At 45.1% G+C, this 16,698-nt stretch overlaps 1 protein-coding gene across 2 annotated transcripts in view; it reads left to right on the plus strand.

The window, feature by feature from the left end:
• The window catches only part of Grhl2 (grainyhead like transcription factor 2), a 108,138-nt gene that overhangs the window by 53,334 nt on the left and 38,106 nt on the right, over nucleotides 1-16,698 (plus strand). For both annotated transcript variants that reach the window (XM_057792752.1, XM_057792754.1), the window contains exon 8: nucleotides 15,592-15,686. In XM_057792752.1, coding sequence (XP_057648735.1) covers nucleotides 15,592-15,686 — 95 coding nt within the window. The remainder of the gene's footprint in view (nucleotides 1-15,591; nucleotides 15,687-16,698) is intronic.

Here is a 16,698-nt window from a genome sequence, read left to right on the forward strand (position 1 = left end):
CATGCCCCTGCATTCGTGCTTAGGGATATTCACCATCTCTTGCATCAGTTACCGTGGGAGGACATTTTTGCTATTCCTTACACAAGCTTATATTGTTTGGAGGCCGCCCCTTACCACCCACCCCTCATCCTTTGCTCTGGCAAGGTGTTATATGCTGCCTTGTGACCAGAGGAACCCCAGGAGTCTGTTCTGTGGCTCCATAAGAAAGAAAGGAACCGAAGCCAGGACCAGATTGAGCCTGTGTTCCCAGAGTCTGCAATTTTTCCGCCAAGACGTCTCTTCATCAACTTCCCCCACTCCCACCCAGGGTGATCTTTGCACGAACATGCATCTTATCAATGAGATTTCTGTCGCTGGGTGGTCCCATCACCCTCTGACTCTGTTATCTGTATCTCACATCAGCACCCCTGTCTCTTAGTCAGCTGCTGTTTATTCGTGTATGTTTGTGTTTCTTGCTGTTTCCTCGTTTTCTAGAAGGTAAACTCCATGATAAGCCTCTGCTCTGTGCTTAGCACAAAGCCAGAAATGCAATGTGTGTGCTATAAGCGCTGAAAAGTGTGCATGAGGCTCCCAGACTGGCAGACGGTCCGTGTGAGGGAATGAACTGTACCCTAGCAACAGTTACTCCTTGTGCCCCACCTCCTATGCTCCGAGCTCTCTCTATCCATCATGTACTAACAAAATTCCTGCTCGGGAGGGGATGCTGTGGTCAGGATGAATAAACAAGTGAAAACTCACCCTCCAAACAATCGTTGTGTTGCCTGAAAGCTGGATTGTGAGATGGCAGGGCAAGAACTCCATCCAAGTCCACCCTCGGGGAGTGCGGTGGCTGCTCCCCCTCTCTGTGGTTTCTTTGCTATATTACAGTGCCTGGCTGGCTCTTGGTTCTGGTCCCAGAGTGACAGCAGACACCATAACTCACTCTGATAGCCTGCTGCTTTTGTCCTTGCCTTCCAACACCGAAGACTGACTACCACCTACTTACCTACCTACTAACTGTTAACTAACTGGGACTGTTGTGTGGGTCTGGAATATCTGAAAGCTGGTTCAGATGTGTGGTTCTTATGCGCTGGTTCCTAGACTGTTTGGGGTGGGGCAAGGACTCCACAGAAGTCAGACAAACACAAGTCACACAGCTCTTTCTTGTGAGTGCCTTGACTAATGGCAATTATTCCAGGCTGTAAATAAGTTTACGTTCTGCTGCTCAAGAAGCATTGCCTGTCAATTATGCCTCCCACATGGAAAGCCATTTAAATGATATTTGTGTTTGATTGTCTTTGAGTTTAAAGGCTCCCCATTGTATTCAGACATTGAGTCAGCAAGGCCCATGTGTTTTTCCACACCAACTTGAGGAAATTTGCATACATCCATTCAGCTGAAGTTTATTGAGCGTCTTCTGTAGGCCAGGCCTTTTTCAGCCCTGGAGATTAGAATGTAGCTAAGGAAAGGCCTTGCCCTCTGTTGCCACCACACAGAGGCAAGAAGACGAACAATTGGCATTTCAAAAGGATGGTTTCTGGGGTGGATATTTCCGAAGGAACGTCAAAGCTCTATGAGTTAAGAAGGAACTGAAAGCCAGGAAATAGCACCCGCCTACATAAAATGGTCAAGATTAAAAACAATGATAATGGACGACTTTTATAGATCTAATAAAAAAGATAGGATGCTAGGAGGTGGTGACACGCCTTTAATCCCAGCACTAGGGAGGCAGAGGCAGCTGGGTCTCTGTGAGTTCGAGGCCAGCTTGGTCTAGTTTCAGGGCAGCCAGGCCTGTTATATAGAGACAAGATAGGAGAGGCTCAAGCTCTCATGCATGAGAGAGAGAGAGAGATGGGGGGGAGGGAGCTGATGGAACCAGTGCAGGGAACAGAAAGCAGGAATACAGAATAAATTCGGTTGCGGCCAGATTTGCTTTTTTTTTTTTAATATTATTATTATGTATACAATATTCTGTCTGCATGTATGCAGGCCAGAAGAGGGCACCAGACCTCATTACAGATGGTTGTGAACCACCATGTGGTTGCCAGGAATTGAACTCAGGACCTTTGGAAGAGCAGGCAATGCTCTTAACCGCTGAGCCATCTCTCCAGCCCAAGATTTGCTTTTTGAAGGGATTCGTGGTAATCAGAACAATAGATTCATGACCAATGGAACTTGCTGATCTCTAAAAGGGTCCCTGGGTCAAGCTGTTTCCATACAGCACACACTGAGGCCTAATGAAGCTGTCTGAGCTGGAGAGGGTGCCCAGGGGTCCACAGACCTGCAAGGACCAGTGACTCTGACCAGTTAAGACCTTGTTGGCCACCCCAGAGCTTTGTTGGCTGTTGGTGGCCAGTCCTGGAGCTGTGCAGAGTGCCAAGGATGTTGTTTTGGTCCTTTGGCCACCACCTTCCCCAGCATCTTCACAGAGGAGCATCACAGAGTAGATGTCGGAAGGAACTAAGCGAGGAGTCTCATTCCTTTTGCTTTGACGTTGTCTTTCCTCTACAAAAGAGTTCTGCAGTTTTGTTGGAGAGTTGGGGTGTGTGCACGTGTGTGTGCGCACTCGCACACACACAGGAGCCTATGCATGCCCATGGGCTCTTTATACATGCTTACCTTGTTTTTAGCTAACTCATGCTTTGGTATTATTAAACGAAGTGGGTTTGGTGAGTCCGGGATACCTTAGAGGAATCCTAGAAACTCTCTGCATATCTTACCATTTGTCCAAGAAGTCCTGTGAGATTAGCATGTCAGCCCTTTCAGAATGCATCTCAGTAGAGACAGTAGAGAATGTGTAGACATGAGAGGCGAACAGAATCGTGGGACACATGACCTTTTTCCAAGGTGAGTCTACCTTCAGTTTCAAGGTTTAGACAAGGAACTTGGACAACTGTCAGGACTCTAGTGGGAGAGCGAATTCTGGGCCCTCTTGTGGGGAAAGGACACAGTGTGAAAGGAACCGGTAATGTGTGGATGAGGGAGAAGAGGGCCATGGAAGGACAACACAGCGTTATCAGCCAGGCAGTGACTGCCCCTACTCCTGGGGGTGGGGGTGGCCAGTCATGGGGGAGCAGAGGTAGGCCAGCTACTGCATTCTGACTGGTGCATGCCCACTAGGGCAACTGCAGGCCTAAAGAGCAGCTGGGCAGCTTCCTGGGGTCATTTGCATAAGAAAGTTGCTAGTTTTACAAGCATGAGAAATCCTGGAAATGGATCCCAAGTCTGGGCTGTGAAGTCTACTCCGTGAATAAACGCAGCTATTTTTCAGTTACCTTTCAAAGAGGGACAGTAACTGAGATGATGCCCACAACTCATCAGCATCGTGACAGTAGACCCCAGCCAGCTTGTGGCATGTGCACCCAGAATTCCTCCTGGACACAATCCCAGATTTTCTCACTGTGTTATAGCTCAGATGGTCCAAAATAATGCACATCACCATTCTTTCCATGTCGCGATCAGGGGCGGGGTGGGGGAAGCAGGTTTCGATGCCCAAAGCAGCGCCAGTACTTTGCAGTGCCAATGGACAGCAGTTTAGAGGTCGTGGGGCTGCCTTGTGTTCTTATTCAGTCTCTGACTTGGTTCGCAGTCATTATTTCCTGCCTCGGGGTTTACTAGGTGTAGCGTTAATAGTAATCCTGTAATTATACATTTGATTTTCAGTTATTAGCAAGCCATTATAGGATTTGAGTCTGTGCGCCTGTGTGTGTGTATCCAATACAAACTTATGTCTTAAAAGTCATTTTAAAATTGTGACCCATTGTAATAGTTTCATGGGATGGGAGCCCTTTGTATGGAAACTCAGTTGCAGTGGCATAAAAATATTCCTGTAAATTTAATTCCATCTGAAGATCAGATGAAACCTCCCAGAAGGTTCTCAAGCCCAGAGTCCTGATGCCCATTGTGAACTATTCAGGTTGTAGCTTCCTGTGCGAGACCCATGCAGATGAGGATTGAATTCAAATGAAATCTTCGTCTGGAGGTCCCTGGAAGAGCCTGGCTCTGCCCTGCTGTGTTGATGTACCTCGCTGCTGTTTCATAAGGCATCTCAGGCAATCTGGTGTTCAGTTGGACAGCGGAGGTGGATTTTGTGGCCCCGAGGAGGAGAAGATGAGCCCCATGAGGGGATCTAGCCACTGACCACTCCTGTAAGCTTAGCTCAGATTCTCCTGCCCACTTTCTGGAAAGTCTGGGGCTTTTCTCCTTAGCAACCAGTGAAGGAAGTTCATCTTAGGACAGTTTTAGGTTGCATCTATATTTCAAAACATACTTAAAAATTAAACTTGATTGCAAAGTAAAACAAAACCTTGAGATCATCCCAGCATTTAAAACAGCCCTTGAAGACCGGCAGGGGGAGAGTCTCTGAGCCCATCTCCTCTTCAGAACCAGGTGTGAGGGGCCCGTGGGGTGCCCGCCAGGAACCTCCCTGATCCTCCTGCTGGGTAAGAGGCTCTGCTCCGGAGGGCGGTACTGAAGCTGTGGTTGTTGAAAATTCCTTTTCATCTTCAGCTTTGGTTGGGAAACATTTATGTGATAAAAGCATCATCAGGTGTGAGGTTAGGTGTTTAAAATATCATAAAATGCAAGCATGCTATAAAGCCGAGTATTTGTCCAGGCAGAAACTAATTCAGGTAATAACAGACCCACTTGGGTTTCTGTTTATTGCTTGCATGTCTCAATTTGAAGTTCAGCAGCTCACTCAGTCTGGGTCAGCACCCCCGGGAGACTCATTTTCTCCCTGATAGGAGTGGCCCTGGGCTCCCCGTTTCCCTCTGTGAGAGTGTCAAGGTGAAGTGCTACATGGACAGAGTACCCAAAGGTTGGGGCTCATTCCCCAGCTCCAGTCCTCAACCGCTCTCTTCCGTGTCCCTAGATTTCACCCCAGATTCCAATCTATTCATGTCTCAATCCAGCTTGATATCATCTCTGAAAACTGCCCAATGCTATGTCTATAGGGATATTTTTACCTTTTCTGCTTCCCCCCATTTATTCTCAAATTCCTTGTTCTCCAGGGCTCTTATCCTCCATACGCTCCATCCTCCTGCGAGACAGTTCACTTAAGAGCCAGTCTGCTAGCAGCCCCTCCCCCATTCAGGATTCATCACATTGCTGTTGCTCTATTTCCTTGGCTGTTGGCTTCATCCTGTCCTTCCTCCCGATGACCTGGTTATCTGAACAGAGAATTTCTTTAGAACCTTTACATTCCCAGCACCTGGTATAGAATATTGTACATAGTAGGTGTTTGACCAATGTTGAATGTTTGAACAAGTCTTTTGGGTGCCCTCAAGCGTCTAGGGCAGTTTTGGTAAGCATGGATGTTCTTGTCTAGTTAACAAGGTAGTGTGCTACAGGGGACTCAACTCTGTAGGAACTCATTTTGTGTCATTTGTGTATGTCGAGAGACAGACACAGAGAGAGAGAGAGAGAGAGAGAGAGAGAGAGAGAGAGAGAGAGAGAGAGAGAGAGAGAGAGAGAGAAAGAGAATGAACGTAGGAAAGCCACAGGTCCACCTTGGCTGTCAGTTCTCAGGTGCACATCACTCATTGGCCTGGAACTCGAACCAGCAGACTTGGTTAGCTGAATCTGTCTGTCCTTGTCTCCCTAAATAGGATTGCAAGCATGTCATCACATTCAGATTAACAACAACAACAACAACAAACAAAAAACAAAAAAACCTGGGTTCTGGGGGGTTGAATTTGGGCCCCGTGCTGGCAAGGCAAGCCTTTGGCTGACTGAGTTGTCCTCCAGCCCAGCAATGGAATTTCTTGTATTAGCTGCCCTTTTATTACACACTAGGTTTTTTGATAAACTTAGGTAACTAAGATCCGATGACTGAGCGTAGAAGCATCATACACACTAATAAACTGAGCGAGGTGGGGGGTAGGGTGGGATTCTCCTTTTAAACCTAGCGAGAAAATGTTAGTTTTACTGGATCGAACAAATTGGAAATTGCTTTACAGCAAACAAAAACAAAGAAGCAAGATTTGGAAATTCAGAGTTGCATGTTTTTGTAGCCTTTTCCCCAGTTTTGCTTTCTGCTCTTAGAGGAAGTTTTGTCTTTCTAGGTCCAGAACATTATTGTTTAATGATTCTTTTCTGATAACAGCTCTTCTTTTCTTGGTAATATTTGAGCCCGAGTGACTAATCAGAAGGAGTGTCCCAGGGAGAATTGAGTGTAGTGGATTCTGGAAGACACGCCCCTATCCTGCGACATGTGTGCCCCCCTCCCCCGCCACATTTTAATGAGAGGATGGAGCTGCTCCATAAACAGAGACTTTGCCAGATGGTAATGAGAGTTCAGTGTGCTAGCACACAAACACACAGAGAAACACACACAGACACACGTGCACATGTGTGCACACACACAGACACAAGCACACGCATGCACACACACAGAGACACATACACACACCTGCGCATGTGTGCACACACAGACACAGACACACAAACACACAGATACAAGCGCACGCACACACAGAAACACACAGACACATACACACAGGTGTGCCTGCGCACAGACACACAAACACAAGCACACGCGCACACACACAAACTACACAGACACACATACAAACACACACAGACACCTGACCCATGTGTTGAGAGATATAAAATGCTGTGTTTCATCCCTTTCCTTCCCCCTGTTGCCCCTGCTTTTCTGGGCACTGACTTGACTGCCCTGAAGGCACGTCTTCATAGGTAGGGTGCAATCTTCTCATTGTGTAATTTATACTTCCCATTCGTTTAATTTTTGTGTTCTGCTTGAAACCTGATGCTGTCTTTACTTGGGGATGTTTTTAATGAGACCTTAAGTATTTCCCCCTTTTAAAGATGCGTTGAAATAAGCAAGGGCTTCTTAATAAATGAGTCTCCTGGAACTCAGCATCTCTGCTTTATCTTTCCCCAAGATACTAATTCTCCAGAATAAAAGTTTTGTTGTGATTGGTCATAGTCACCCCCATATGAATGGAGGACCGACTTAGACAAGCCATCTACCTGCCCAGGCTGTGGGACTCAGATGCCCAGGTGACTGGGGTCACTGTTGTTCAGTTCCGTAGCAATCATTTTTTTCTCTTTGGAGGACAAATCTAATCTAGCTTTACCAAAAGATACATTTAAAAGAACAGCATCTCAATCTTTAAATTTTATCAAACCCTCTAATAATGCTAGAAAATGAGTAAGTGGAGACGTCAGGAACCATCCTTGTGGTTCGTCACGTTGGTCCCTAACCACAGCCCTCCCCCTCTCATGGAGCAGATTCATCTTTCCGTGACAGCAAGCTAGTCTGATAGATTTAACTGGCAGCGTGCGGCACTTGGGAGTGTGTGGCATGCCTGGTGATCAGAAGGCCATTTCTCTGTGTGGATCTATTCCATTTAGCGCTCTGGTCCTCTGCTGAATGCTTCCATGTTATGTCTAGTGCCAACTGATGCTAACCACTATGATGGGTTTTAGAAATGACCATGAATGCTTCCTAGGAGCTTACTTCTTGAGATTCTTAGCAATAGTGTAAAGTACCATCATTTGAGAAAATTGGTTCTATTTTCTTTTAATTATTTCTTTAAAAAATCAGTTGGTTTTTACCACAGGCCACTATTTCTGGAGCTATTTGATGTGGGGTGGGAAAGGTCAGAGTCACCGCTGGAGGGACTGTCCTCGGAAAGGCAGTAACTTCTAGCTCTGTGTTTATAGTCTTCGGGTCCCCGTTTCTGCCCCACAAAGCCCCAAGGCGTCAAGTGATGAAAGAGACTGGGAAACTGGAGCAGATAATGAACACTATATTATACAGAAGTCTAAATGATCACCAAAGCACAGTTTGTATTTTTATACATTCAGAAAACTCTCTGAAGGTGCCAGGTGCTTATGTGTGGTTTACAGATTAATGTTGTGTAGACCAGCAACAAAATAGTTCAAGTTAAAACTCTGAGTCACATAGACCAATTAGAAAGGTTTATGTCTAGCCAAGTTGATTAGGTGTGTAGTTTTAAGCCATGGTGTATATATAGACTCAATATATGTGCAGTTACATGCTTATACACAGAATATGAACTATCATTGAGGTTATTTCACTATTATTGTTTTGAAGTCATTTGCAGCTCAAGACACACTTGTGTGTGCTTCTCTGTCTGTCTGTCTGTCTGTCTGTCTGTCTGTCTGTCTCTCTGTCTCTCTCTCTCTCTCTCTCTCTCTCTGTGTGTGTGTGTGTGTGTATGGTCCAAACTAATCTTCATGCTTTGCTTGGTAAGCACTTTCTTCACTGAGCCATCTCCCCAGCCCGAGGACAAGTCTTCTTAAAAATGAAGTCAGTGGGGCTGGAGAGGTGGCTCAGAGGTTAAGAACACTGTCTGCTCTTCTGTCCTGAGTTCAATTCCCAGCAAACACATACTAGCTCACAACCATCAATTTTAAGATCTGGTGCCCTCTTCTGGTGTGGAGGGAACACTGTACACATAATAAATAAATAATAAAAAGTGAAATAAACTTGTATATAAAAATAACGACGTACATGGAACATAATAATACTCTATAACGCAATGTTTTTCTTTCATTTATATTGTTATTATATTGAAATCTGTAACATTGTCCTATATAATTCCTTCCCTAGAAATATAATTCCTGCCCTAGAAACCAAACACACACAAAAAATCATAGATTTTAGTGCAAAGAGTATCCTAGGAAGGATGTCATTTTCAGTCACACCAGGGAGGGCATTATAATGAGCCATGCCGAGTAGATAGCAAAACACATTGACTGCTGTAGAGTAAGAACACGGAAGACTCACTCAATGTTGGTCACACATATTTATGATCTCGCCCAGAAACGTACTGGATTGTGTCTTAACAAGGTCCACACTTGAAAGATTCTGTGTTGCAGAAGCCAAAAGGGTTTGGTTTTGTGTGGAGACAGAGCTTTGCAGGCAATGGTCCTAGCCTGGCCCTCAATAACCAGTGTGGCTGTAGTGGGTTCCCCAGAGTTCATGGGCTGGGAACCCGATCCCCAGTCGATGTGCTAGTGTGTGTGAGCGGGGGTCACGAGAAGCAGATGTGCTGAAGGGGTTCCTGAGCCGGTGTGTTCCCCGTGTCTCCATGTGATTCCCTGCCCCATGGTTGTGAAATGAGAAAGCTCTTACTACAGGCCATTTTGGGGCTTCTTATCCTGGAAAGCTACATGCTATTTTTTTTTTAATAGCAACTTACTAAAGCCCATGTTATTCAGTGTAGTAACAGAAAACAGACTAAGACACAAACCAAGTAAGAGCAGTGTTGGAGAGGAACTTAACGTGCTTATATGTTCTTTAGTTTTTCTTTTTCCTTCCTTCCTTCCTTCCCTCCCTCCCTCCCTCCCTCCCTCCCTCCCTCCCTCCCTCCCTCCCTCCCTCCCTCCCATGACGTACTTTCCTCTGTGAGATGGTCACTCAGGCCTGCAGATGGGAGACACAGATGTTTGGGGGCAGGTATGGCCATTGTCCACCATGTCACGCAGTGGTACCTTCTTTAGGTAGCATTTCTGTTCTTCAGAAGTAACTCACTAAGGGTCACAGAAGAGTTCATAGGCCTAGGATCCCGCAGTTAATGCACTTGCTAGCTGTAGCCTGACTTTCACCCTCCAGATGGACCTTTTGGAATCAGAGCCCCAGACATATCTACCGTGCCATATTCTCAGGAGCAAGAAAAAGCTTCTGCTGCGGCTGTGCACAGACCTGGCATGGTTCCCAGACTCGTCTCCAGCATTCCACCTCCATTATTTCACTAGTCCAGGCAGAATCTACATCTTCCAGGAGAGTGCCATCTTCTGTATTAATTATACCACCCTGTTTAATCTCCAACAATATATGTAGAATAATTAAAGGGCGGTAGTTATAATTCTCCAAGAGCATGAAACTTAATTAAGGCTCAGGAGCTAGCTTTTCCTTTGACTGCCATCCAACATCACGGTGCCCTTACCATCAGTTCGAGGTAGCCTCAGACTGAGTTAAAAGAAAACACGCAATTAACAGACCACTGATTGTATGCAAAAGATAAAAGTAAAAGATAACAGAAGGATTCACTTAGCATCCTACCTCCTGCGAAATTAAACACAGTGGCATCCCATAATTTCTATGCAGAAGATAATGTGCCAGAAATGCATGTGGTAAGTGTGCACACAGGTGTACTCAATACCTTCTAACCGACATGGTAAATGTGAGCATCTGTTAACTGGGTTTCTGTCCCACCAGGTCCCACAGTCGTTCATTCCAAAGAAACACAGAGGTCTACATTAATTATAAACTCATTGGCGTGGTAGCTCAGGCTTCTTGGTACCTCTTATAACTTGTATTAGCCCATAATTCTTGTCTGTGTTAGCCACGTGGGTTGGTACCTTTTTCGGTGAGGCAGTCACATCTTACTTGCTCTGTGTCTGGCTTCCTCTGTGTCTGGGTGACGACTGCAGACTGAAACTTCCCTCTTCCCAGAATTCTCGCTGCCCCGCCTCCACTTCCTGCCTTGCTGCTGGTGAGTCAGCGTTTATTTAAAATGCAAGTGACAGAGTACAGACCAGTGTGCCTCAGTGAGCATCATTTTCCCACAGCACCAGTCAGTGCCTTTGGTTTGCATGGATGGGCTTGCTTGAACTTCTTCCTCAGCCTTCTCGTGATTCGGGTTCTGGAGATTTTTTTTTTGTTTGTCCCCTCTCTGTAGAAGTACCCCCTATTCCTTGGGGCTGGAGAGATGATGGCTGGACCTGAGTTTGATTCCCAGCAACCACATGGTAGCTCACAACTATCTGTAATGAGACCTGGTGCCCTTTTCTGGCCTGCAGCATACATGCAGACAAAACACTGTTAAAGGGAGAAAATGAAGCATTTGGGGACTGTGGGAAGTCACTTAACAAAGGAGGGCAGGAATAGGGCACTACTTTAAAAAAAGATTTATTATGTATACAGTGTTTTGTCTGCATGTATGCCCACTCCTACTGAGAAATCAAGCTGCAGAAATCACAGAGCTACCACAGATCAGCTATGTTTGCGTTCAGGCCTGTCTGATACCAATAGCCACACTTTCAACTGCAATTTCAACCATAAATCATCAGCAGACATTGATAACACATGCTTTGGTAACTACTTCATGAAGTGCTGTTTTGACCACACTCCATGCTCATGGAATGAAAATCTCTGGCAGTGGCCTGCATCTCACCAAAGGCCTCCGCGGCCTCTGGTGGCCCCACCTACTGAGCAGCACTGGCCAGGCAGTCTCCAAGCCATGGGATCCATGACTACCCACTCTACTCCGGGGCACCCCGGCACACCCCGACACACCCCGATACACCCTGGCACACCCCGGCACACTCAGACACACCCAGACACACCCTGGCACACCCCGACACAATCTGGCACACCCTGACACACCCTGAAGGATGTCTGTGGCCATGGATCTCCACATCACTTGCCCTGACTTGTCCAGAACACAGCAACCTTAGCCTGAAAGTTTTGGCTTTATGGCCAGCAGCAGGGCATCATGGAGCTGGGTTTCATCACCTTTGCTCCTCCCCATGATTCCAGGGCTTTTGGGGCTCCTTGCTCAGCTGTGTGATTGCCCTTTTGTGTGTCAATTACCATAATTAATAAAACTGCCTTCATCTTTTCTGTTTTTTATGGGCTAGAAACATTAGTTAAAAGAAAAATCAAGACTCATTTGAAAAGGCAGGCAGATTTAGGATAATTGTCTTGTTTATTTATATTACGTGTTTACTTGTGTTCTGTTTTCTCTATTGAAAAAGCTGTAAGATCAGAGACCTAGTGAGGACATCTCTTGGCACACAGTAAACATTTTGGTTATCATGTCTGTTGGTTGAGTGTAAGATGCGAAGATTCTGGTGGTTTGTATATTGCACTTGGTATGGCAGCTTTTCCTTTTTTCAGCCTTTTTTAGGGGAGAAATTAAAACTGGAAAAATAAAATCTTGTCATGTAGGAACCCACAGTGTCTAGGGTGCTTGATCCAATCCCCTTGGTTTGTCTTCATTTCTGATGTGGCATTTGCTTTCTTAGTTACAGCTGACCTTCAAACTGCTCTTGCTCAAACAAATTTCTGCTTCCTGAAGAATCAAGGAAATTCAATCTTCAAATTTGGTTTTCTCCTTCTCTCTCAGAAATGTGAACATTTGTTGGCTTGCCAAAAGTAAGGGACCAGGTTTTGAATATCAGTTTGGAAAGAGGCAGTTTGAGAAGAAAGGGCACGATCACCCTGAGTGTAAATTGTTCTTCCCTAAAACAGTTTGACCAAATTGGTTAGCCTTAAGATTATAGATGGGCCTGGTGGCACACATCCTTAATGGCCACACTGGGAGGCAGAAGCAGGCAGATCTCTGTGAGTTCCAGGCCAGTGAGGGCTACCTAGTGAGAACTTGTCTCAACAAAACAAAGCAAAATCCTTATTTCTGAGAATATGCTTTTTAGATTTTCTTTTGTGTTGGTGCAGTGTTGAATCCAACCTCTCCTTTCTCTGGCCCTTGCTGTACCAGTAGGCTCCACCTGCCCCCGAGAATTTACTTTAATGGAATATAATTAAATTTATATAACATTTAGCTGTAAATTCAACACTGGTGCAGTTAACTACTAACTGTTAACTGAGTGACCAACGAGAATAAAATCACAGCTGGGTGGTGGGGGCACATGTCTTTAATCCCAGCACTTGGGAGGCTGAGGCTGGGGGATCTCTTGAGTTTGAGGCCAGCCTGGTCTACAGAGTGAGTTCTAGGATAGCCAGGGCTATACAGAGAAACCCTGTCTCAAAGCTACCCCCCAAAAAGAAAACCAAACCAAAATAAAAAACCTACTGCCAAAAAACCCCTCAAACAAAACCAAACCAAAATAAAATCCCCAACCTCCCCGCAAAAAAAAAAAAACCCAAAAATAAAACAGAAAAGCAAAATCCAAAGATAGAAACAAGAATAAAGTCATGCCACAAGGTCTGATATTGTGGTATTTGGTCCCCAATAATAACCTTACAGAAGGTTTAGGTATGGGAAGATGTTAGAGATGGGCCAATCAAAACAATACAGTCAGCAATGAAAAATATTTATTACATTACTGTGTAAAAATATTTGCATGTTTTGGAGAAAGGGAGCTAGATAAGAGAGAACACACAGATAAAAGATTTTTTTTATTATGTATATAATGTTCTGCCTGCAGTTCACTTGTATGCCAGAAGAGGGCACCAGATCTTACTCTAGAGGGTTATGAACCACCATGTGGTTGCTGAGAATTGAACTCAGGATCTCTGGAAGAGCAGCCAGTGCTCTTAACCCCTGAGCCATCTCTCTAGCCCCATAGATAGGTATAAAGCTATAATTTGTGGGTCAGTAGACTATGGTTGCTTTTAAATTATTTATTTTTGTCTGACTTCCCTATGTTGAATATACATACTTGCCTGACTTCCCTATGTTGAATATATATCCTTGTATGTTAAAAGTTTATGTGCTTTGTTTAAAACATAAAGCTCTAGGATTGGGCCTAGTGCCTCAGACCTGTAAGCTCAGTATTCAGAGAAGGCATTTTGAGTTCAAGGCCAGTTTGGGTTACAAAGAAACAAAACTATGCCAAAAGAAAAATGGTATTATCTTGCTTTGAGGTTTCTTCAGGCAGGAATAGGAACGGGCACAAAGGAGAGCTCTCCATAAGAACCCTGGCTGGCTAGATGCAGCAAGGAGATGCTGTCTTGTAAAGGTAGAAGAAACGTAGACACAGCATCCAGCGATGCCACTTTCAGCCCCTCAGGGTGGGTAGAAAGTAGAAGAGATCTGAGAAAGAGGGAAATAGAATTCAGCCTGAGGGAGTCTGGAGAGCCATTCTGGAGAGCCAGTCCTAGGTTTTCCTGCAGCCATTTTGATCCTAGCAGTAAGAACTTTTCCTGCAGTGCTATCTGACTGCAGTCAGACACTGACAGTGCTACCAGGCATTTTAATCATCTGGGAGAGGAAATAGGAAATTATGCCTGCTGGTTACCATGAGTTTCAGGTGGTCATAGATGGAAATAAAGTGGTGAGGGCTGCCATGTTAAATACAGGACACCCAGTTAAAGCTGAGATCTGAAAAATAGCCAACATGACTGTAGTATAAATATGTCTTAAGTATTTATTGCACCCACAACCTTGGCTTGAGTACTACACAGCTTATAAACACCTAAGCTGTGTGAGCAGAGATGTCAGCTCACCACACCCATGACAATACACAGTACATATCTCCTGCTGATTGCTACTGTCTTGGTGAGGGAGTCAAATGGGATGGAAGGGATGGATACATATACAGGATGGAAGGGATGGATACATAGTATACAGGATGGAAGGGATGGATACATAGTGTACAGGATGGAAGGGATGGATACATAGTATACAGGATAGAAGGGGATGGATACATATACAGGATGGAAGGGATGGATACATAGTATACAGGATGGAAGGGATGGATACATAGTATACAGGATGGAAGGGATGGATACATATACAAGATGGAAGGGATGGATACATAGCATACAGGATGGAAGGGGATGGATACATAGTATACAGGATGGAAAGGGATGGATACATAATATACAGGATGGGAGGGATGGATACATAGTATACAGGATGGAAGGGATGGATACATAGCATACAGGATGGAAGGGGATGGATACATAGTATACAGGATGGAAGGGGATGGATACATAGTATACAGGATGGAAAGGGATGGATACATAATATACAGGATGGGAGGGATGGATACATAGTATACAGGATGGAAGGGGATGGATACATAGTATACAGGATGGAAGGGGATGGATACATAGTATACAGGATGGAAGGGATGGATACATAGTATACAGGATGGGAGGGGATGGATACATAGTATCTAAGGAGTGACAATAGGCCCGAGACTGGAGTGATGACCGTCAACCAAGTGTGATCCATTCAACTCTCTAGAGTACAAAAATTAGTTTTATCAATGTCTTTTTTTGGCATGGGGTGTACAGTTCAATGGTCTAGTATGTGCTTAGTATATACAGGCCTGAGTTTGATCCCCAACCCTATCTGCATGTGAAGACCTTTACTGTCCTGTGGTTTCTTTACCAAAGTCCTAGTGACACCATCTGATTGACAGAATATTTTGTTTTCCAAAAAAAAAAAAAAAAGTCCCTGTGGAGGACCTGTCAAGAAAGCCAGTAGGAAGGTGATAAGAAAAAAAAGCAAAATGAACTAATGACCAAATCAGATAAAGGCATGGTTTATAAAAATTTACTCCTTTAATAAAAGAATGTGTGTACAGTGTTTCAGCGGTGGTGGAGTGGTATCAGCAGAAATTTGTAGTTTATCACAAAAGTAGCCAGAAAAATCGGCAAATTTAAAACTTGTTCATTGACAGTGTGTTATTGAGAGACTCCTACCACTGTTGGTATGTGTGTGTTTGTGTGTGGTGTGTATGTGTATGGTGTGTTTTAAGCTGGGGTCTCATGTATCCCAGACTGGTCTCACTTGGTCCTAAGGATAACCTTGAACTCCAGAGCCTTGGTCTTTACCTCCCAGTGCAGGGACTATGGGCGGGAATATGCTTCCCCACCTGGCTATTCTGCTAAGACTTTTTTCTCTTCCAATGTCATAGCCGATTACAAGGAGAGCTTCAACACCATTGGGAACATCGAAGAGATCGCGTACAATGCTGTTTCCTTCACCTGGGATGTGAACGAAGAGGCAAAGGTTAGTGAAACCTGTATTGGCTATTCCCTGAAGATTCTTCCAAAATGCTGTGTATGTAGTTTTCTAGAATTTGAGTCAGAAAGAAGAAAATCATTTTTTTAGAAGCCTCACAGCTTTGCCCTTTTGTGGGGACTCCGGGTGGGCAGGCTCTGCTCTGACAACATAAGGTCAGCCACCGCATCACTCCGCAGTCCTTCAGGTTGTGTGCTCCATTTTAGAACGTGCAGCTGTCACTCAGAGTCTCCTACAACCCCTAGGCTTCTCTGTGCCACCATCAGACATCTTGTGTCCTGGACTGACAATCACATTTCAGCACTGTGGCTTTGAAACACTTTGTCGACTGTTTGACCCTTTCTGTTCCTCTGGGTGCAAGTGTGGTTAAGATGGGAGGTGAATAGCATCCCCGACAAATAGGTGTCAAGGACAGATGTCGCCACTGCCTGGGTTTGGATAAGAGAGGTTTCCACAGATAGCCCTGTTTGCTCTCAGTCACAAGTCTGTGTATTCTCAGCTTCTTCAGGTTCTTCAGCCTCATTTTGCACTTACAGGAACCTTTCAGATAACGGCTAAGCTGGTTTTCTGCTTCAGTTGTGCACCACCTGGGTGAGTGGTGGGAGGCCTTGTCTTCAGTCAGTGTAAACAAGGCTGTCAATGCCTCATTGTCCTCTGCGAGGAGGCTGGGTGAGAGAGGAAACTGGCTTGAGTTTGCAGGCAGGCTTTCCAGAAGAACATGAATTGCTCAGTGTCTCCTTCCACTCAGGTATAAAACAATGCAGATGAAACTGGCTTTAGGCCCGAGAAAGGTGACCCAAGTGGGCACAAGGTGACAGATCAGTGCAGCCTGGAGAGAAGGGGACAGGTCTTTCTTTCCACAGGATGCAAGATCAAGCTTCACACAGAACGTCAGGCAAAGTCAGGCAAGGTGTGTCTCTGGCATGCCCACACTCACCACGTGCTCTTGGCTGCCATGACTGTTTAGCTCCCTCCTCCCTCCCAACACTGTCACAGCTCA

This window comes from Chionomys nivalis, chromosome 17 (genome assembly GCF_950005125.1).
Source record: "Chionomys nivalis chromosome 17, mChiNiv1.1, whole genome shotgun sequence".
Taxonomy (NCBI): Eukaryota; Metazoa; Chordata; class Mammalia; order Rodentia; family Cricetidae; genus Chionomys; species Chionomys nivalis.